The sequence below is a fragment of the Coptis chinensis genome, chromosome 2 (assembly GCF_015680905.1).
Source record: "Coptis chinensis isolate HL-2020 chromosome 2, ASM1568090v1, whole genome shotgun sequence".
Classification (NCBI taxonomy): domain Eukaryota; kingdom Viridiplantae; phylum Streptophyta; class Magnoliopsida; order Ranunculales; family Ranunculaceae; genus Coptis; species Coptis chinensis.
The window spans coordinates 7206842-7231461 of NC_141457.1; the positions used below are offsets into that span (position 1 = coordinate 7206842).

General features: G+C 35.5%; 2 protein-coding genes across 3 annotated transcripts; both read right to left on the reverse strand.

Moving 5' to 3' along the window:
• Positions 1-250: 250 nt before the first annotated feature.
• LOC147514627 (ribonucleases P/MRP protein subunit POP1-like) lies at positions 251-3987 on the reverse strand. Its single transcript, XM_086592640.1, has 5 exons — positions 3869-3987; positions 1211-1423; positions 927-1035; positions 653-839; positions 251-582 (listed from the first exon to the last, which is right to left on the reverse strand). Exons 1-5 carry the CDS (start codon positions 3985-3987, stop codon positions 251-253), a joined length of 960 nt encoding a protein of 319 aa, XP_086448766.1.
• LOC147514628 (pfkB-like carbohydrate kinase family protein) lies at positions 3618-8618 on the reverse strand. 2 transcript variants are annotated; one of them, XM_086584375.1, is made up of 9 exons: positions 8348-8618; positions 8128-8256; positions 7806-7908; positions 7502-7549; positions 7217-7314; positions 6978-7092; positions 5761-5843; positions 4760-5327; positions 3618-4239 (listed from the first exon to the last, which is right to left on the reverse strand). In XM_086584375.1, exons 1-9 carry the CDS (start codon positions 8459-8461, stop codon positions 4184-4186), a joined length of 1314 nt encoding a protein of 437 aa, XP_086440501.1. In that variant the 5' UTR covers positions 8462-8618; the 3' UTR covers positions 3618-4183. The 2 variants fall into 2 exon arrangements, with proteins under 2 accessions (XP_086440501.1, XP_086440493.1); XM_086584367.1 differs by having other exon boundaries at positions 3618-4242.
• Positions 8619-24620: the final 16002 nt, after the last annotated feature.

The following is a 24620-nucleotide window of genomic DNA, read 5'->3' on the forward strand; positions in this document are numbered from 1 at the left end:
AAAAAAACATATATAACTAATTCTATCTTTCTTTATTATTTACAACAATTCAGAACAACAAGTGAAAAGATACCCAAAAGTATATGCAAGTCCATTTACATCCAAAAATCTCACATAAATGAGCTGATGAAAAATATCATCTTCCCGGTAGTTGAACGAATAATTAGGTTTTAGTGTTTATACTCAACATATGCTTCCTTACAACAGATTGAACTAAGATGAAGCCAAATACAACAACCAACCTTGACGTCTAGAGTAAAATATCGGTAAGATGAGGTGCACAAATAACAACTCCTTCCTCAAAAGCACCTTCCTTGTAGGCACAAAGTAGAACTCTAAGGAAACATAGTTTCCAGTCAAGAGGTATCTGGCCGGCCCTTTCAGGGTCAAGCTCAAGCTCAAGCTTGTCTCTGCTCTCTAACAGCTTGGTCTTTTTCCCCAGTTTCTTATTAGGGAATACAAGTAAATGGTTTCCACAAATGTTATTCAAGTGAGTACTTAAAATATCGGATGTCCTTGCAACAAATCCTTTAAATGGATAAGCATCCTGCTCTAGTGCTTCAGAGTCACAATTTTTTATGCCTGCATCACCCAATGAATTACAACCATTCCTTTCTCCTATAGAATTCTCTTCGTAGATGTCTTGAGTAACTCTCCCAAGAGGCTGTCTCAAAAGCAAGCTTGATGTTGTCCCAAGGAGGTGGGCTAGGAACTTTTGAAGGCCTCATAGCGATAGGACAGAGATCCATTTTTTCATCATTGGCAATAGCCTCAGCAACCATGAAGCATGAGTGTGCTTTGCAATCAGGGAAATTGAAAGGGAAAGAATGCAATCCAACCTACAGTGCAAAAGTTTCATTAACATTGGCAATATTAACAAAAATTAAATATACAAGTCGGAAGAAGGTTGAGTTGCATAAACTTACATCACATGCAATCCAGTGATTCTCTCTCAAGCCAACTGGATGAGCTCCATGGTTAACAAGAGGAACCCAAAAAGCCTTGACCCAAGTTAACGGGAGAATGAGAGACCACCTGAAAGAGGATTGAAACTTACACATTAATTTTTTTTGTGAGGATCCATTGTCTTCAATTCAGATTTCAGACACATAAAGTATTGAATACAGAAACAAGTTACAGTTATTTTGGACACAGATTGTACTTTTTATCATGAAACATTGAGGAAGAAAGAAGGAAAATCGCAGCATACCCAACACATGATCCTCGTATGTTCCTATTCTGTAAGAGCAATATGGGGCATGAGCTCGAAGACTGTCCTTTCATTTCAGTCGTCAACACACCAGAGTTCATATCAAGGATATCAATGTTAAAAAAATCCATGCGCTTTTGATGCTTTTCCATGCAAAAACGATTCTCCTCTACTGGAGGATTCACCGCATTACGAGCTTGCCACAAGTCCTTGCTGTCAGAGACTAAAACACTATTCGTTTTAAAGTTTGACCATAAATAATTCCCTTTCTTATTTGAACATTTTGAGTATGAATCAAAATATTTTACACGCGAATATGCAACTTATGAATCAAAATATTTTACATGCGAATATGCAACTTTTTTTTAATCAGAATTTTAGGATTAGAAATAGAGAGAAGAGGAACCCCATGAGAGAGAGAAAGAGAGTCAGGAGGGAGGGAAACATTCACGGTAAGTTTGGACTTCGGAGAAAGAAGGAGCGAGTCATGAGAAAACCCTTCGTGAGAATATATTTTGTATTTCGAAATTTCGGTTTTTAAGTAAAGTTCGTAAACGGACGTCCGTCTAAGAGCGGGACTATATATATATATATATATATATATATATATATATATATATATATATATAGGGCCGATCTTAGAAATACATACTTATTTTAAATTAAAAGTAAGTACGTAAGTAATACTTCACCTAGACAATGAATTAAAACGTAATTTTTTGTGGATATGATATATTGACCATAAAGATCATCTCCACAAAATTTTAGCTCATTTGGAAACTTCTAACCTAGATAAAATATGATTGCAAAACATATACATTTCTTAACCATTTTATTTCTTCTTAAAGATGACATCAATTTTTATCTAGGTTAGAGGTTTCCAATATACCGATAGATGCCTCACCCTAAGACATCCTATAGTAAATATATATACAATATCATTTATAAATAATATGTATGATGTAATGGTATAAAATGGTTTAATCTATCATCTTTGATAAACTTTGAATATTATCTTAATGAAATGATCAGGCAATGTCGTGACATTATTATGTTTGGTAATTACTCAACATACAATAACATAATCATTATATTTTTCTTCAACTCCATAGTCAACAAAAAAGTAAAAAACAACCATGCTAAACCGAAGAAAAATTAGGCTTCATCCCCCCTCCATATGATGTTTCACTTTTATTAGGTTTTGTCCCGCATATTTTACTCTGTGTCTTATTTCCCATAAAAAAAATGTTAATGGGAAATCGAAAATTTAATAAACAAATAGTGCCCTACAACAATTTTTACAGCTAATTGGGAGGAAAATAGTTAGACATTTGCGAGGTTGTAGAGTTGTGGAATTCGATATTTCTATAGTGGTAAAATACTCATTTGAGACTACCTCATGGGCTCATGCAATTTGAAGAATTTATAGATGTAAAACATACAAACTTAGTTAAAAAAAGGTTATTGGCCAATGACAAAAAAAGTTATTGGCCAATGACAAAAATTCAACAACAATAGAGTAGACATGGCCAACAAGACGTGAAAGACACTTCAATTGCATGCTAAGTCATTTGTATACAGGAAGTAATGCTTTGAACACCCACCCCGTTGTATGAATTCCACTTCTACGAATTTAAAAAAAACTCTACCATGAAAAACAATAATGAATTAGAAGCTAGTTTTTGATAGAGATATTCTCTCTATAATATAGATCATCATTAGAAAAAAATCAACACATGTGAAGATGTCTAGACATATCGAAATTTGCTTACAATGTTGTAAAATTATCCAACGGTTTAGATTTTTCAAATTTCAAAACAAATTTTGAGAAGGTTAAACATTTTCCCTTGGGTTAATTTTTGTTAGAAAGATTATCCATTATGAGAAGACTATTTTCACAAAACATCATCCCTCAATTCATCTTAGAAATTTACTTTTGGTGGTGGAGTTTATATAACATGCTCAAATCGCCAATGAAAAAGAGATTTACACACTGAAAACAAAAGTCCCAGAGAATAATGAAGAAGAAATAGCAGATTCCAATACTCGAGAGAAGTTTCTGCAAAACCCATATATTCAACCCTGCAAAACCCATTGAAGGTTCGAAAAAAAGCCTTAATTACCGAAATTGTACGAAGTACTACGAACAGTTCTACAAAGTTGGATGGGAAATAAAATGTAAACGATGATATTCTAAGTACTTCAACGAAATTATTTGCTCATTTATGTATATACATTCTGATCAAATTTAGATAGAGCCGAGTGAAACTTAATTTTGAACTCATATGAACATTTGTGGAATTTTTCAATTTGCAACTGGAATTACATCAAATCCGCCTAACTTAAAGCACTAGCACATTGCTCTGCGAAAACCAAAGAACATTAAATAGGCATCTGCTACAAAACATAATAACAACAATCGCTCACATTCTTTTTAGTGATGTTTTATCAATCAAATTCAGAATCATTATAGAAGAAAGTATGTCTAGAGGATACATATAAGAATAATAGTGGGGAAGAATACTCCAAGAAGTAGAAGTCTGCCAATCACTGACAGATCATCACCTTTCCTGCTATGCAGGTTCAGCAGCTCCTCGAAACTAATAGACTAACTATGTCAGGCTCTCAAAAATTGTTGTGTACAAAACCCATATTCACAGCACTACCACACCCGATAACATTTTCAACTTCTGCAGGGACTCGGCAAGAAGTTCACTCACTTCATTTCCAGGGAATACACGAGCCAAACCTTCAGGTAATGTTGAGAACATGAGCATGCAGTTAGAAGCCAAGGTAACATTGGGTAGTATTTCCGATATATGATGGTATATGTAACTATGAAGCACTTTGAATCTGTGGACACTTAATAATTCGATTACAATCATTTGGAGAAGCTGTTCCACTTTTCTTGAATGATAACCACAAACTAGACTGTTCGATTTGTTGCATTAGAATAGAAAATAACTCTTGGTATTACAACAATAATTCATCACACACAACTTTCGCCAATGAGTATATCAGCCTTGCATCTTCTGCATAACAACAAATCATATTCAGCACATTTAATTTACCCAGAATAGACTAGATGAGTCTTTGATTCCCTGATGAACTAAAGGAACTTAATTACTATCATAAGTGAAAATTCCACAATGTCATGTAAATACAAAACTATATTGTAATTCTTTCTCGTTATTGTTTAACACTCGTCTACAACATCATATTAACATTATTTGAGTAATCAATTTCTCATTATGAGATTCTATTTTGCATCAAGAAATCCATTTCTGTTAGTTGTATCAATTTTCCAAACCTACAGTATTTGCAAATTGCACAAGTTATAGATGCAAAGTAAAGTAATTGACCAATTCACTCCTCATTTCTAGGCGAACTAGTATGCCACTTCTCCAAATACGTCCGGAAAAAAAGTCAGGAAAATAGTTCAGTTGATCTGGAAATATGTTTGTTCTCAAAAGTTTTGCCAAACGCTTTCATAAATCGTAACTATTATCTATGATGAGAAGTGAAACTGACAGAAATTTGTTTCCATACCTGCAACTGTAGACAGGCAGTACGTAGAAGGTACATTGGTCTCCACCTGAATAGCTGCTTTTGCTGCTGCTATGCCAACTGCCATACTTTGCATCACATCCAAACCAGCACAAATTGATGCGACGGTCCCACCAACCAAGCAATCACCAGCCCCTGTTAGTCTCACAACTGGTGTAGGAAGTGAAGGAAAATGCACAGCATACAGCTGAGACTTTCTCCATTCAAACTTATTATCACAAGCAAACTTGTTCGAAGGACAATTAACGATCACCATTTCAAATAAGCGTCTCCCAGAAGCACTGGGTTTTGTCTTCCTCAAATGGTTCTTAATAAAGCCAGGGCCATCTTTAGTGCATATAAACACCCCATCTGCTCCTAGAGTCACAACAACTATCTTTACACCCTTCTCCAACAACACCAATACTGCTGGTTTAAGCATGTGGAACAAACCCTCTATTGATTGTTTGCTGCCACCTTTTGAGGTTTGAACTGGAAAGAATCTATCCTGAGGTGACATAGCATTTGCCATGGCAATCAGTTCATCCTCATTAGGTGATGTGAAAGTTATCTGTGAAAGGTTCCCAAATTAAAGTTGGAAAGTATGCTTTCTACAAATAATAAAGGAGTACTCTTGAAAAGCAAAACCTCCAGTTGCACCACCCTTATATCGCACATTTGGAGAAGATAGTCCATTTATATTTAATAATTGTAAGTGAACTCCGAACCTAAACCCTTTCCTAAATGAAATAGGTAAGGTACACCACCAGTTGGTGTGACAGATCCTATACACAAAATCCATGAAGGGACACCTACTAGAGCATAACCCAGAAGTCCCACGTTGTTACCCCACAATTCATCTATGATACTACAATTGCGACAAGATACTAGTATTGACGTTTGCGCTATCCCATACCTCCATTTTCTCTATGTACATATACTTTTTAAAATGATGAATTTGAACAATTCATTAGTTTGTGATAACTGGTAAGTGTATTACTCACATAACTGGCAATAGAAGCAACTCTTTTGGATTTGGTAACTGACACAGGTTCAAACCACACAGGAATATTGGATTCTGCCGCTACTGAAAATTGTCAAAAAAATGGATAAGAAATTAAGTTATATACTTATATATGTACCAACCAGAGAAAGTTAAATTAAATCACAAAAGGGAAAAGCTGGAAAACCAATTTTTGTTACAATTAATCTTGTTATACAACAAATACATAAGACATAAACATCCCAAGTTAAAGGAACGAGACTCGCAAGAAGTCACAATAAAACACATCCAGACATTCGTATCTTCACTGGAGCTGATAAACTACAAGAATACATTCTAGCTTGCATAATATACACTTGTATGGTTAGGCAACCTTTAAGCTTGACTAAAACTTTGAGTTGGCTTGGGTTCATTGCCCAACCTGATGAAGCTGAGCCAGTGAGCCTATCACTAAGCTTGTAAAGTTGATTCTTTTTTATTCAATTGTAACTCTATTCTACGCTATCCTTCCTAGGTTTGAGACTACATATATAACATCTAATGCAACTTTTACCAAAAATGATGAGTTATACGTGCAAAGTTATTCATTGAATAACAATCTTCCATACATAAACTTATAGTTCGACCTAAATGTTAAACTCGAGTCAAGTTGGCCTGGATTGGGCATAAAAGTGAATTGGGTCGGTTTGGCTTGAGCAAATTTAGGCTCAACGTGGCTTGGGCTGATCTTTGATGAGTGCTTGAAAAAAATGAATTAGAATTAGGTAAGGCCTTAACGGCTTAACCCTCCCAACCTAGGTCGACGAACATTTGTAAAGTAGAGGACACCAGCACTAGAGGCGTCACCACATTCTGGCCCTATGTAGTTAACATTGGGTTATGCTGATGCCAATCCATGGTTTCAACATATAGATGACTTGGAGATTGAGTTTTAATAAGGTAATCTCCTCACCATGGAGATCACCCTCCTCAGCTTCTTCAACCATTTCTAACCTGATTAGAAATATTTTGCTTTATGAAAACAAGTCCAATTGAAGAGGCACGTATCATTATGATATCCTAATCAATGGTTTAAATCTCAAAAATACAAGCTGAGCTTGCAACTTTCGTGAATAAAGAACTTGCTCATGCTAAACAGATGCTTAGTAAAATCAAAGACTATAGATAAAGACAAAAAACTAAGATGGATAACCCCCCAAAAGAATAAATAGAATGTACTCTTGCAAGAAGCTTCTAGTGAATGAGGATTCAAATTCGCATCAATCATCAAGACTGGAGCAGAACTTATACTGCAACTGAACTTTTGAATCCATTCTTGTGTCAAGTATTTCTCCTGTTCAAGGGCATAACTTCCATATAAGCACTTAAGGTCCTTCTAACACAACCTTATTCTTCAATGAGCTGGCAAGTAAAATATAGATATAGGGGAACAATGAAGCAATTAAAAAAAAACTTACGATTGCTTCTACACTAGCAACAGCAGCTGTCAACTCTCCATTGGTATCAAATAAGTTGCAGACTACTGGAGTTCCGATATCTTGACGTTTTTCAATGCCTTCCAGAATCATGCAGTACAAGTATTAGAGTCAACAATTTGTATCTGCATTCTCAATTATGGACCGAATTTATGTAGAACTCAAATTTGTGGCGATAGGTATCTAAAATGGTTAGAAGTCTAGTAGATAGTGCCAACTGTAACCTCATCTATTAATAATCTTCCAATTGTAATGAAAACAACTCACCTTCGGTACTAAGTCCAGCAGATTTCCAGTATTCCATCAACAAATTTCCTGCAAGAGCACTTGGATTTGTTTATTTCAACTAAACATTTCTTGCTAAGTTTGTACTCATCAGTGTTCCTTTTGTTCCAGATAGCCTAATAACTCATTAGGGGTACAGAAACATCAGCAGCACACGTAAACATGTATGTAAAATTAGGGTCAATGAAATCTATCACCTATGTATTATGATTTGTAAAATAAAGATGAATATGTTTGATTCCGGACTATATCTCAATTGTTAAGGAATTAGCAACCAAAACTTCACCTGCCATGTCATGCCCAATAATGCTTATCATAAAAGGTTTAGCTCCAAGCTTTGACATGCATTCAGCAACATTCCTTGCTACTCCTCCTGCCACATAGTATACCTGAACAGGAAAGTTCCAATCAATAAATAAAAAGAAAATCATTTTTGCTTGGAACTTCAGCGTTCAGCCTATATATGAAAAAGAGTAAACATGTATATCTCCTCTCCAATATGAGCCCCGACCTTAATATCCTCTTACCAACCATAATATTCAGCCTCCCCATGCCAATGCCGTCCAACCAAACACTAGTACAAACTCTGAAACTAGTGAAATATATACCTGTCCAGGAGTAGTTGTCCTTGGATGAGGTGGAGTAGATGGTTTTGCATGGATATCCAAAACCATCCCTCCTATTATTACAGGTACATCCTTCGAAAATAATTCATCCCTAGCACCGGCCAGACAATTCTGGGGACAAACAGAAACAAACCAAGTCTAGAAAATGCACAAGTGTATTACTATTATTATTATTGAAAGAAAGAAGTAATAAAAGTCTTACCGCGAAATGAAGAGCCGAGTTATTATTATTATTATTATTGGGTTCGTATGATATTGGTAATAAATGACGATAAATACAATCCAATCGCCTATAAACCACACTACTGTTTTCCATTTGATGATGCTGTTTCCGTCAGTTCAGTAGATACTTTTTTGACCTTTTTCAATGGACTTTGACTGTTTGACCTCATTCACCATTCAGAATCTTGTTTCCCTCTCGCTTTGTTGTAACGGGGTTCCGGTTACTTTTCTCTAGTTTTATTCACCCGTTTACTTTTTTCGTAGATGTCAGGATTTTAAATATGCTACTACTTTAGTATAGTATGATGAAAGCATAGTACAAAATATCCCGATATATTACAATATGTTCATAGATATTTGGGGATATCTATTCAAATTTCAGAAAAAATATATATAAATATTACGATATGTTCATAGATATATACGACAGCAAATATTGACGATATTTTGATGATATTTGTGATATTTTGAGATATTTAACGATATTTTGTATATATAATAATTTTATTTACTAGTATACTGCTAAGCAGTGGGGGTGAGCGGAGTGGGAGAGGAAGATGGAGGAGTGGAGATGGAGAAGGAGGAGTGGAGATTTAGAGTGTCTGGAGAGGGAGAGGAAAAAAGAGAGTGAGAGAGGCGAAAGAAAAAAAGCAGAATGAAAGAGATGAGAGACAGATGCATTTAAACCAACCAAGTTGGTTTTGTCCAAGATAACCCCCTTCTCCCAAAATGTTCGCTCTGCTCACGGAATATTTACCATTATATTTCAAATAAATATAAATAATGTATCATTATATATCAATAAATATCCACAATATCTATGATATTTGTCGATATTTTGGATATATCCACGATATTTGCATGTGAAACAATGTCAAATATCTCTAAAGAGAGGGATATATCCAATATCTACGATATTTTGGATATATTTCTGATATTTGTATGTGAAACAATGTCAAATATCTCCAAAAAGAGGAATATATCCATGATACATATCCAGAAATTGAGTATCGATAAATACCCATATCCTGATATTTTGTACTATGGATGAAAGTGCTACTACAACTCTAGCCCATTCTATAAAATACCAAAATCTACAAAAACTACTGAATTACTTTTTGAGTCCTGTTACTGCCAGACTCCATATTGTGTTGGGCAAACCCCGAGTTGGGCCGGGGTCTGTCCATTGTGTTGGGCACAACTTGACTCCATACACCTCCCAACCAAAATACTGTCTAAACCGTGTAACCAGCAAATACCAGTTCCATACAAAAAACCAGCTTCGTCTCCATCCCTTCGTGTCCAAATTTGTAAAAGGCGATTTCTGCTCTTGATCAAATTTGTAAAAGGCGAAAAGTTTTCATTCAATCTGTAAAAGGCGAAAACTTTGTGCTCTAGATCAAATTTGTAAGTTTTCATTCTATTGTTCTTGATCTTTAATGCTGTTTACATTTGTTAAAAGTTTGTTAGATCATGGGACACCATTGTACTCGCTCCCCACTAACCTCTGTATAGCTCTTTGTTTAGTAATAATATGAAGTTAGGCTGGGATTGTATTTAACAATGTGATGTGTTCATCTTGTAGTTAAATTGCAAAGTGTCACTAATTCGCAAATGATACTTGATTAAAATTCAATTTTTATTCAAACTTTGTGTTATTAATTATGTTTGGTGTAGGAATTTTTTCCTTGTACTGACATTTTGATTGAACTTCATGTTATATTAAGGAGAATTACATTTAGATTTTGCCCAAATGAAAGTTTTGGAACTATCCATTTTCAATTTGTATTTTTGTTTCACTAAAAAGCATCTCCGCAAAGACAATTTTTTTTTATGGATAAGGACATTCAGTTTTCATGATATGCTTACATATATCAATGGAATTTCTTCTTGATGGTGACAAACTTCTGCATACACTAGGCAAGATGACCACCACTGTCCATTGAAGAGGCTGTTGTTCCTAGAAGCATTACAGAATTTTATAGATGTAAATTGATCAGCAGAATATATTATAGATGCAAATTGAACAACATAACTTTTAGATTTTTGCTTTAGGGATCGAATTCCCCGAGTTTTAGGGAAATCAAGAAAGTTTACATTTGAATTTTTAGTCTATCAATTGGATTGTTCTGAGTGTTGTTATGTTTATACCTAGTTAACATTTTTGCTGGTGAAGTGCTAGCAAAATTGGATTTGACCTTAAGTTAAATTCTCCAGTCTTTGATATCTCCGAAAGAATCCTACCCCCCCTTTTTGAGTTTGTTTACATTTAGTTTTGTACCTATCACCCATATTGTTCATTTCTATGCTTGTACTCTGCATTAGTTGTGGATTCACCCCTTTGTGTTTCTCGGCAAACTTATCCTTTTGTGTTTGTGTTAATTATATTTTGTAGAAATGCCTCGAACAAAGAATGTAGCAAAAAGTGTTTTCACGGGTGCTAAGAAGTTGTTAGGTGGGGGGAGTAGTAGTTCTGGTCACGAGGAGCCTGAGAAAAAGAGAGAAAGGGCAACAACCACCTCGGCATCAGTTTGTAGAGGGGATCGGAAAGTGGATGATCCCAGTAATGTAGTAAGTGGTGTAGGTTAGGAAATCAAAAGAGAAGAAAACAGACAGTTCCGAGTGATGTAGATGTAGATGTAGATGACGTAAATATAGATCGTGGGAAGAGTGTAGCTGTAGGTGATAGTGAAGAAGATGACGAAGAGGGTGTTGATGATGTAGAATAGGAGAATGACGAGGAGGAGGAGGATGACGAGGAAGTCCCTGTACCTGTACCTCCAGTGAATATTGTGAGAAAGTCCAACAATAACTTGGAGTTCCAGAGAGGCGTTTATGGAAGTGGTCCTCGTGTGTACGTGGCTCGCGATGTACGTGGCCCTCGTGTGTTGTATGACTATGCGGTGCACGTGGCTCGCGATGTTTGGGAAGGGCAGGTAATATTATCATATATTGTCCATTAGTATTTACATTTTGTATTACGAAACCTTGTGCATACATTAATACTGAGTTTTTGTTGTTTTAGGCGGAGCGAGGGGTGTTGAAGTGTCATAGACACCTAAACAAGTTGGTACAATAGGATATCGTCGGAGAGTGTTCAGACTGTTCTAATTTTCACGTGGAGCTTCAAAGGACCGGCTTATGTGCTCTGGTCTTAGGTGTATACAGGCATCAGGATCCTGTTTTGGTCTCTGCGTTTGTGGAGAGGTGGCATCCAGAGACCAACACGTTTCATATGTCGTGGGGCGAGATGACAATCACGTTGGACAATGTTTCCCAACTCTTAGGAGTTCCGATCAGAGGCAAAGCAGTGACTGGGGACACTGATTTGACCCTGGAACAGACAAAAAGACTCATCCACAAAGGTCTTGACATACCCATGGACAAGATAGATGCGGAGATGAAATCCAATAAGTTCACTTCCAAAGTTAGGATGAATTTCTTGATGAAGCAGTTTACTGGGAAGGTAACGGATGAAGATTTACGGGATGAAAATGGGGTTGTTGTGAAGAAGGCATGAACCCAAAAAGAGTTGCAGTTTGCTGTGAGAGTTTATCTATTATTTTTCTTTGGATGTACCGCCTTCACCGACACGTCTGGAACTGCAGTTTCCGTTTGTTATCTGAGATTGCTTATGAAATTTGCCGAGATCAGAGACTACGCGTGGGGTGCAGCCTTATTGGCTTAGTTGTATAGGGGTCTTGGGACTACCACAAGTGCCAAAGTGAAGGGTGTTTCAGGCTATTTCACTCTCCTATAGGTATTAGTTTTTTTGTTTTTCTTTTCAATGTCAATTTTATCTATCTATTACAATATTAACTGGGTGTCTATATTAATCTAGGCATGGATTTATGAGTACTTCCTGGTGTTCAGGCCATTCCCAAACGAGGACTATCAGTTGAGCATGTCGCGTACTCATAGGTACTTAGTTACTCAGTCTTTTTATGCTAGCACAACAGTTGTATTGAAGCATACCCGAGTGGTGATTGATAATATGACTTATACCGATGTAAGCATTTTTGTATGTAAATAGTTTTATTTATTAATTGATATTATTAGTATGTGGTTAATGATTAATTTCCTCGATCATATGCTATTTGACAGGTTGAATGGTATCCCTATGCTGAAGTCCGAGCTACACGGGCGGTGGATGAAATAACATTTTTCGAGGGATTTATATGCTTTCTTGATAATATCGAGCAGTACAATGTTTCGAGGGTTGTGCGTCAGTTGGGCCATATGTAGTTTGTACCCTCATATCCTCCAAGACCAAAGACCTCAACGCGAACTACTTCCGGACGCGGGTACGATGTGAAATTTAATATTACGGCTTCCTACTGGAGTAAATGACAGAATCACTTGATACAACTTGAACATCGAGGACCCATTCTATCTTATCCATGAGAATGTGTTAGTAGATACATGAGTTGGTACGAAAACAATATTCATATTCGAATGATAAACCGTGATCATCATAATCATTACTCCCTACAGAGTCTTTCATATCATAATCTGGTGAGTTAATACCTTACAACGTTAGTTTTTGTTTTTGTTTTTTTTTTGGTATTTTATAAATGTATATACTAATGTAGTTTTTCGTTTTGGTATTTTACAGCACCCTATGGTCGATGAAGTCTCTCGCTTGCTCAATCAAGGCCTACAATTTGGTGGGACTGCGATTTCAGACGATGCACGGAACGAGTTCATGGAGGCATAAAATTTGACCAGGTGCAAGTTCATTGGCGGACGATATCATGAAGGAGCATAGGTGAAGAAGCAGCTTTAGCATTGATCTCAACTCTGGAGTTCTAGTTTAGACTGCTTTTGTTGTAAAGAGTGACGTTGTGATATCTGTAAACAAATACTTGTTTTTGTCGTATGTTATTTCAAAATATTATTTGATGTTATGTGAATTTGGTTTTGATGTTATGCAATTCCATTTTATGTGTTTGCGATTCCATTTTATTTCAAAATACTTGAATTTGATGTTACGATTCCATTTTATGTGTTTGGTTTTGAATTTGGAAGTGTTAGAATTGTTGGAATATGGAATTTGGAAGTGTTAGAATTGTTGGAAGTTGAATATGGAAGTTAAGAAAAAAATAAATCGAGGTTCGGCAAATTTCAGTCCCAAACGACATGGCCACACCGTTGGGGACTTAGTCCAAACGGTGTGGCCATGTCGTTTGGCCTAAGTCCCAAACGGTGTGGCCATGTCGTTTGGGATTTGAACTTTGAAAAAACTAGTTCTATTTTTTGCCTCTTGACCGGTGTGGCCACACCGTTTGGACTTAGTCCCAAATGGTGTTGTCATGTCGTTTGGGAATTGAACTTGGAAAAAACTTAGTTCTGTTTTTTTGCCTCTTGACCGGTGTGGCCACACCGTTTGGACTTAGTCTCAAACGGTGTGGTCATATCGTTTGGGATTTGAACTTCGAAAAAACTTAGTTATGTTTTTTTGCCTCTTGACCGGTGTGGCCACACCGTTTGTACTAAGTTCCAAATGACATAGCCCCACACCGTTTGGACTAAGTCCCAAACAGTGTGGCCATGTCGTTTGGAACTTAATCCAAACAGTGTGGCCAAGTCGTTTGGGATTTGAACTTGGAAAAACATTGAGTTCTGTTTTTTGGCCTCTTGACTGGTGTGGCCACACTGTTTGGATTAAGTCCCAAACGACTTAACCACATCGGTCAAGAGGCCAAAAAATAGAACTTTATATTTTTTCCAAGTTCAAATTCCAAAACTCCAAACCATCCAAATCAAACAAACATACATCCATACATCAAATTCGACCAAAGAATACCATCAAATTTAAGAAAATTGTATCAAAAACCAAATTATAATTCCAACCACATGAACATTAATTACATAGACTTATTCCTAGTCAACATCTATTATTGGTATTTCAGACCCATCATTAGTGTGCTCGTCTTCCAATACTAAATTGGGAATGTTCAATACCGTAAATTGCGCTTGTCTTGCTTGTAATGCAGTATCCCAACTATCTGCAATTAAGTGTCGAGCTCTATGCCATCTTCGCATCGGTTTTGGAACCGGACAATCACCAACAAGTTCAACATGGACAAAATGACATCTCTGTACGTAAGCGGTACCCAACACTTTCTTTACTCTCTCATGATTTGCTTGGGTTCTTAGTGGCAAGATAAGATGGCAGTACATACTTCCTAAATGTACGAGGACGACATTAAATATCGAAGCAAATTGATATCCAACAAAGGGTATGGCCATCCACTTATTATAGGGTGCCTAACCACATGCATGAGAAATTGTAGGTTTCACAAAACTAACCTCACTGTGAGTGTACAATGTACAGTATAGGGGGAGGTTGTCATTAAGTTCATGTAACAACTCATTTCTCATCCACGGCCACTCTTCCTGACTTCTTCCCAAAGATAATGCACATTGCTTTCTATACCCAAGAATTACCATCACCCACAGGGTCATCCACTTTAACAATATATTTGTGCAGTTCTTCTGGAATATCCAAACCGTAATGTTTCGGCCCCCTCAGGATGCCAATGTATAACTTTTTAGGTGATTTTTTAGAAGAGTTATTTCGTGGTGTGGTTGTTTTAGGTGGTAAAGATGATTTTTGAGAAGAGTTCTTCCGTGGTGTGGTTTTTTTTTGTTGCAAAGGTGGTTTCGGAGAAGACTTCTCTGCAGGTGGGTTTGGAGTAGCGTATTTTGATGGTGTGGGTGTTTTATGAGAAGGCTTGGAATTTGGCGTACATTCCGATTGTTGCGACAAGACCCACTCTTCATGCTCACATTGGGAATGTTCAAAACCAGATTACCACAACCACATTACATTGTTTTCCCCGAGCAGTTGCCCAACCAATTACGTCATTACGTGTATGAAATACCTAAAGATATGAAAGAAAACAACAATCAATAAACTAATATAATTTCATTTAGAAAATAAAAACAAGTGAAAACAATGATTACTATGTACCTCTTCCGTAGTAAATATTTCTGTTGTATCCATTGAAAGCGGTTGAACATCATCCACGTCATTCGAGTTTCCAGAGTTCTCGAAACACACCGAAGGATCCTAAATGAAGAACAGTTGTTAATTGATGTTTGGCTTAAGTACCAAATCCACAAACACACCGTTTACCACTGTTTGTGTTTTTCTATGTTTAAATCATAAAACATAACTTCATATCCTAAACGACATGGCCACACCGTTTGGACTGAGTCCTAAACGGTGTGGCCATATCGTTTGGGACTTAGTCCAAATGGTGTGGCCACACCGGTCAAGAGGCCAAAAAACAGAACTTCATATTTTTTCAAAGTTCAAATCCTAAACGACATGACCACACCGTTTGGACTAATTCCTAAATGGTGTGGCCATGTTGTTTGGGACTTAGTCCAAACGGTGTGGCCACACCGGTCAAGAAGCCAAAAAACAGCACTTCATATTTTTTCAAAGTTCAAATCCTAAACGACATGGCCATACCGTTTGGACTGAGTCCTAAACGGTATGGCCATGTCGTTTGGGACTTAGTCCAAACGGTGTGGCCACACCGGTCAAGAGGCCAAAAAACAGATCTTCATATTTTTCAAAGTTCAAATCCCAAACGACATGACCACACCGTTTGGACTGAGTCCCAAACGGTGTGGCCAAGTCGTTTGGGACTTAGTCCAAACGGTGTGGCCACACCGGTAAGTTTTTTTTTTCAAAGTCCAATCCCAAACGACATGGCCACATCGTTTGGGACTTAGTCCAAACGGTGTGGCCACACCGTTTTGTTTGGTAATACAAACGAACCTAGCGGGTCGTTTTAAGCCAATTTTTTTTCTATACATCACTGTACACATGAATAATTACTACATGTATAATTACTACATGCATACTTACGTTTAATTTAGATTTATCTTATTCTTATTAAATGCATCATCATCCATTCCTCTATTTTCTTCACTTTGAACTTGTTCTACATTTTCTTCTTGAATGGGGTCACTTGGAACTTGTTATACATTTTCTTCTTGAATGAGGTCATGATGCATTACATTTTCTTCTTCATCTTCATGTTCTAAAATAGGGTTGGGCTCTTCCATTAGTGTTCAGTGTTAGTGTTAATTTTCTTTAAGGTTTAAGGGTTTAAGGTTTTTGATGGTGGAAGAGAAGAGAATATAAGAGAATGGCTGAAAAGGTTGCAACAAGTCAAATTCACTTTGGTTTGGGAGGTGCCCAACACAAAACAACTTTTGGGGCCAATGACACATTTGTAATAATTGTTATTTTTTGGGGTCTGCCCAACACAATATGAGGTCCGGCAGTAACAAACACCTTACTTTTTTTTGTGTCGGGTAGTATTTATTTTTTTGATTTTGTTTTGGGTGTAGGGATAAATTTGTAATTATCACATAATTATAAGGGCAAAATAGTTGCAAAAAAATATATAAGGGCAAAACAGTCACAAAAAAAAGTGACCAAGAGTCATACATTTTTTAATATTAAATCACTATTGTAGCATTGTAAGTGGGGGCAGGATTTTTAAAATAGTAAAAGATAGTTAGTGGTGACTGGTGAAGACATTGGCAACCGTTAGTCAAATTTTATATTTTATTTTAATAAAATAATAATAATAATAATAATAATAATAATAATAATAATAATAATTTCTCATGATGAAATGCCGAATATGCCCTCAATGACCATCAAATACATTAATTAAAATTTTAAACATAGTTGAGTGCGTTCATCGGTTCATGCTTATTAAATAGTGTAATATAAATACTTTATTTTAAATAGCAAATTATATACGAAATAGAAATCACTAAGAGCATCTTCGACATTTTATCATAAGAGTTTTAGATTATTATTATTATTATTATATTATTGGAAGAAAATAGAAAACATATACTAACGGTCAATGGAAGTCAAATCTAGTTGACCAGTTAAAGTGGGACATGTCTAAAGAAAATTAGAGTGGGTTATGTCTAGGGGGGCCAATGGGTACCCGATTATTTGGAACCGAAACTGAATGTTCCGGTTCTAGGTCTTAAAAAGTTAGATCTATTTAAAACGGGACATTAAGAACTGAATCGATAAATAACCAAAATCGTAGAACTGAATAGTAAAAAACCCATGGGTACCCGAATCGAAACCGGAACCAATTATTATGATTTTGATATATAAAATATAGTATTATATTACATTTAAGATAATCAAACTCATACATTATAATATAAAATATGTTTTTTACGTGTAAAAGTTTATTAAATATATATCTAACATAATAGTGAATGTGTGTTGTTAAATGTATATTTTATAACAATGCGTTAAACAAGTGTATCATAAATGTTAATAATAATGCTAACATGTATATTATGAATTAACTAATACATTTTATATTTATTAACTTATGCACGTGTATATTTAAATATGATACACATGCTTAATATATTGTGATACACACATTTATTATAAACCAATATGTAGTGTTCATGCCGATCAAAAAAATATGTAGTGTTCATATGTTAAAAATTAGTGATGATCGATGTAATTGTAAGATGCATGAACTTGCATGTTCGATTAAAAATGTGAGTTAATACACTGTACAAATATATGTGTATGCACGTAAAATATACTAAGGTAACAAATATATGTGATTACACATTTACATGTGTATACGATCGAGTTAATACAAATAAACAAATATATGTGTATGCAAGTAAAAAAAAATCAAATTTGTGGGGATAGATATTTGATTGTTTTAATTTCTATATCAAAGCTCGAAATTATCATATGAATGGTAAATGTTTTAACGTGTATGATTGATATATGTTCATAGATTGGTGTAAATATGATTGTTGATACATCACTAATTATACATAAAATATTATCATGTAAGAAATTAAAGAAAAAAAGAAAAATCAAAACAAGTTTTAGTGTTTAAATGATTGAAATTGTTTAATAATCATAATAAATAATAAAGACCCGAATTAGAACCGAAACCGATAAAAAAACCGTGGGTTTTGATGGTTTTAGGTTGGATTATGTAAGTCTGATACTAAAACCATTGAGAACCAAAACCGATAGAACTTCAAATAGTAAAACCCAAACCAAAACCGCTAAAATCCGACCCAAAACCAAACCGTTGGCACCCGCTAGTTATGTACTTTTGTCTAATTCCAAATTTAGGTAATAAATAAATACCAAATCTACAATGCGCAGGGCTTCAAATGCAACTCAATGCGCAGTGATTTGGAGCGTAGATTGTCCATCTGTCGAAAGAAAATGAAAAAATGGGTAAAGGCTAAAACCGAAATAAACCCGACATAAATATTTTTATTGTATTCTGACCTTTCTCTATACGGCTCAACTCCTCCTCAAATAAACATCTTCCCAAATTTTCAATAACAAAACCAACATCCCTTCTCAATTAAAAATCTAACTTCCGATAAATCCTTATTATTTAATACTCTTATTTGCTGAATCTAGATTAAGTCAAGGGATTACTGCCTTGCAAAGGTGTCACAGCCCGAATTTCTAAACAATAACAAAGTGAATATTTAAAATATAAATATCTCAAACATCACTATGTTCACTTGTTTAAAAACCCAGACTTATGACGAGGTTGATACAACACATACAAAACCCTAACACCCATATCATAAAAGAATCAACTAAAACTGCACAATCCCCATAATTTTTCCACCATCACTTTATTAAACTATCTTCCATCCAAATAAAACATCAAACAAACTCTCTGAATAAAATTCCTCACTACAATGTTCTCATGTCATGCTAAAAAGTAAACTACATTATTACATCTTTTTAATAAGAATCAGACCTAATAAAAGAACTAACGGACTGCTCCAAGCAAGAATCCAAATCACACGCCGCGGTTCCACTGCCTTCCACCTATGTTCCCAAGAACACACCCACGTTGCCAAAACAAAGCAAACATGGGTCAGCAAAATGGAATTTGCTGGTATGAGTAGACTAACCACATATAAACATTATCAATCTTTACTTATCCAACTAACACTTTAAATATATCATAATATAATCATTCTCAGCTTGAAAGACAGGTAGTTCCGTCATTTCAACTAGCATAGTTTCTTCCCAAGCAAGACTCCCATTTTATTAACTCGTTATAATAACTTGTTTTAATAACTAAGTAATTGAACTAAAACTTACCGATATCCACTGCTGTATTAGGGTAGGACCGCGTCCCTGCACAAAATATTATTAAGTCCTACCCTCCTGCAAAAGAAAGTTAGAAATTTTATATAACATATGTAGATATTCTATAGGTATTCAAATGTAAGCCCAATCACACTTGCATAATCAAATCAATTTCGCTTATCAATTAATCAATTACTTTTCTTATACACCCACCCTTTAGTATCTACTCCACGATTTGCACTCCACACATTTGCCAAATCACACATTTCTGTGTGCCTCTCTCCCACCGAATACCACAATAGCATAGCCATCTCTGGGTTTTCATACACATATTTCACAACCTCTTCGGGCACAAAAACTCAGGTCATTCACATTCAATGAATACCTTAGGTCATTCCCGCCACATTCAAGGAATACCTATCATATCACTAACAGGCCATTCATGGCACATTCAATGAATGCCCTGGGTCATTTTCGCCACATTCAAGAAATACCCAACCTTACATTCCCGTACACTCAAGGAATACAACTAACCCTCAAGGCAAATACCTTAGTTCCTCTCTTGGGCAGTCCAAACAATCGGGTCATTCATGGCACATTCAATAAATACCCATTTATAACGCTAACGGGCCATTTATGGCACATTCAATAAATGCCCACCTAACATATGACATCATCAGTCATAAAACTTATTTCCAAAACTTGAGGCATGGAGAGTTCTAAAAGGGTGCAGTAAATTTGTTTACACATTTTTTAATTTTATTGTATATATTATTTCAGAGAACGAAGGAGTATCTTGTTTCTTGTATTTTTGGTTTACGCATTATTAATTACAAGGATGTCTAAGTGTCATAGCGTCGTATATAAAACTGAAATATCATATAGTAGCTAATACACGTACACACGTATTGACGTATATATAAAGGTCTTAGCCAAGCATGCTAATAACCCTAGACCTATCCTAATAGACCGAATCATAATCCAAGTTAAAAGTCAAACTGTGTCAACTGGTCAAAGTCAACCCTAGTCAATGATAACCCGTAAAAACAGTAAAATACTAAATATTAATGTTAACAACACTAATACGAAATCCTACCATTCTTACGTTTAAATCAATTCTTCTTACTCTCAAAACATAATCATGCAATATAATGAGTAAGGATTCGTTCCACTCTTAACTCTCAAGACTTAAACAAATTCAATTAATCAAACCCAAAAGAACAATGGTGAGAGTAATGATTTGATGTGAAATTTCTATACTACCATTCCCAACACAAGAACAATAATAAGAACATGTCATTATAGAATAAGTAATTAACTTTATAAATCTAATAGAACAATAAGAACAATGATTCAATACTCAAGAAATAAACTAATTAATTAATGTAAAACTAAATAATGTAAAACTAGATCTGGATCTAAAAACTAATCTCTAATGGCTACTTTCTTATCCTAACCTAATTTATTTTCTAACCTAACTATCTACCATTAACAAAGAGCTAAGCTTTTGTTTTTATATGCTTCAGATCCAAAAATCATGCATGGGCTTGGAGCCATGTTTTGGGCCAGAGAATCAGGCCCAAAACCCAATTCTTTCAGTCCAAAAAGGACTCTTCAGCTGTAGTTGGCTTCGACAGACTTTTCGTCCACTTTTGCTCCTTCGATTGGGCCAAGGCTTAGACCATTGGAAAGCTCTTTCCGAGCCGGTAGTTTTGACATAAGGTAGACCCAATTCCGAGGTCTGAGTCCAAAGATACGGCCTTCGGAAGTTCTACTGACTTGTGCACTGTTTCTGCCCGTGTTAACTTTTTAGCTTTTGACCGGGCTTTACAAAGGCTTTGTCTCCTTGAATCTTGGCCTTTATTCACAGAACTCCTTAGCAACCGACCTTTGCTCCTTTATCTCGCTAAAGTGGCATATTTCTGCACATAATGGACTTTGAAGCCTGAAATACATAAAAACACGTAATCAGTATTAACTCTTAATTATTACTCACATAATTGGTCTAAAAGTATGATGGTTAAGGGGTTAAAACTACAATTTTGGGCTCTTATCAAACCACCCCCAAACAGCATTTTGTTTGTCCTCAAGCAAATATGAGAAATTAGAATAAGTGACCAAAATGGAGTTCTATCTACTCGTTTATTTGAGCGATTGCATTGACCATATGCAACAAGGCCTTAAACCACTAGGAATTCCCTAGTGGACGAGTTATAGCCTCGTGAGAGTTTTCCAGTGAAGGTACTCATAAACTTCATCTATACTACAACGACTAAGAAATAAAACTATTGTTTCTTTATTTATGTCTCAATTATCTATACATCTCACTAGCAATGAATATAGAATAATCATGCTCTAAAACCTAAGCTAATATATGCATAATAATCAATCATCTACTTAATAAACATATATACAATGAGTAATGCTATGAAATGCAAGAATGAGGTTCGTTTTCTCAAACTTTGGAATAAGCGTCCTTAAGTAGGTTCTCACATAAAAGTCAAGACAAAAATCACTCGATTTTTCCACTCAAGTTTTGCTACTCCGATTAATGCGGTGTGGGCATACTTTACCTTACAATCTCAATGACACACAAGGAAGCCAAAGTTAATCAAACACATCTGCCACTTACTATCCCACTAACCTATTCCTAATTGAGCTAGAGGTCTTTATTAGGTGTTGCGGGGATTAGGAGATGGTTTAAGAATGAAGGAAACGGATATTCAAAAAGACAAGTCTGTGATAATAGGGTCTTCATATTACGTAACTAGAGAAAACCTTGTTCTTTTGCTTCTACACTTTGTTTCCATCCTTAGCCTTTTTCTTTTGGCTTTTCGACTCCTTTTATTCTATTTTTGGAGTTTTTATTTTATTTCTATTTTTCTTTTTCTTTTCTTTGGATGGAAACTTCATTTCTTTTTCCTTTCTGAAGCAACTAACTAATTTCTGTTTACACATGTTTTTCTCTTCTCTTTTCTTCACTCATCCGATTCTCAAACTTATTCTAAAATGGGTAGGTTGATTTTTTTTATTTTTTTTAATATTTTGTTTTGTTGTTGTAACAGGGTAAAGGAATTGTGGTTTATGGAAGGGCTAATGAAAGGCTCAGTGGGGCGACTAGCAGAAAATATACTTAGGTCAGAATTTCTAGCTATATCGATCCAAAAAGGGCCTAAATTCTCTCTTAGGACATGGTATAGTGGTCAAGCAAGTGGACGTGTGATTTCTCTATTCGGAATATTACTTCTCCCTTGTGTCATTTCTCAAATGTTTCACTCATATAAGGCTTTAGGCTATATTCTCACAGGATTTGTAGAATAAGTACTCTAGCCTAGATTTAAACTTCTTGCCAAACAATCATAGATACTTATGTAATATATTTATAGATAGATGCAAAGATTATTACCTACATATTAACCTAAGTTTCTAAAACTATTCTAATGTAAAAGCTACACGGAGACTTCTAGATTATTAAGAGCATAGAGAAAGAAACAATACCAATATTCCTAAGTGTATAGCATAAACTTTTTATTTTTATTTTTATTATTTTTAAGACAAATAATACGTAATATACAACCTAATATGTGCTTAACATTTACATCGTGTTTCTATATCACCCCCAAACAATTTGGGAGAAGGGGGTTCATGAAACAATTCAATAGCACAATTAAATTATGTAACTAACTAATTTTTATAATTTTTAACATTTTATAAATAAAAGTGCGTAATTTACATCCTAAAAGTGTCTAATTTTTGTAATGTTTCTATCCCACCCCCAAACAATCGAACGCTTTGTCCTCAAAGTGTAAAGAGATAAGGAAAGAATTTACCATAGAAACGTGGCAAAAATTGGCAGTACCTGTAACAGAAATATTGTAAAGATGATATGATAATATAAAGCACAATTAAACTGGTACGTACTAACTAACACAAACTCTACTGGAGTAAACATGACAGGCTTAGGGTGGCAACATGATTTGAAATGAATACCAAAATACGCCACCCTCAAACAAAATTGGAAAACTCTTTTTAAGTTTGAAAATTTTGTTTGGTCTAAACTCCAGAAAGTTGGTATTATACAAAAACTTAGGTATTTTAAAGTCAGATTTCCTAGACTTTATCTAATATATATGTATTAAAATGCAGTTTACCATATATCAACAATCGAAAAAGTTGTGGGTCTTTCCACAAATAATTAACATGGAATGCACCATCAAACAGAATTAAGCACCAAGATTTCCTATGACGTAGCTTAATGGAATGAGAGCAAAGCCTTATAGATCTAAAAACCTAATCGAAAGCATACAGTTTCTTCTTGTCCTCCTACGAAGGGATGCCAAGTAAATGAACGCGGAGAAAATTGATGGTTGTGGAAGATCGTAGGATGTGGATAATTTTGAGAAAGAAAAAATGGAAAAAATGAAAAAGTGTCAGGTGGCTTGTCCTTGGGTGTTACTTCTTCACCAGTTGGTTTTAGATAGTTATGAAGCATAGGAGAAACGCCAAGGTCAAGTACAAACTCAATGGTTCTTTGAAAAGGTAGAAGGCGAGGAACATTCGTGATAGAAGGTGAATGAGTGATATGAGGATGTGAGGTGGGTGAATGGTGTTCAACTAGTGTTCTTAGTTCTATATCATCAGAGGCCTTGAGATATGCAAGACATTCCTTAATAGGTGGGTAAGAAGAATCACTGGGTTAGAGGGCGAAAAATTCTTCTTCCGGCCATGGCGTCAAGAGATGAATGGATGTCAATAGGAGAGAACTCGCGAGGCGGCAAAGAAGGGTTGCAAAAGAGTCGAAGGTAATCCTCCTTGATGTTATCTATGTCTAGGGAGTAGAAATTGTGATCCTTGTCTTCTTCTATAAGAGGGGTATCTACTAGTGTGGGGACTAAAGTGTCACCGCGACTAATGTGAGGTACAAAACTCAATGGATGGACTTCACTTCCCTTCTACAGGCAAACCTAGTTGTCCCTGTTTTTGTCTAAACATATTAACTTCTACAGAAAGATTTCCAAAAGAAAGAGTCATTGAGCCATCCCGACAATTGATTTGGGCATTGGTGGTTGCCAAGAAAGGATGCCCTAAG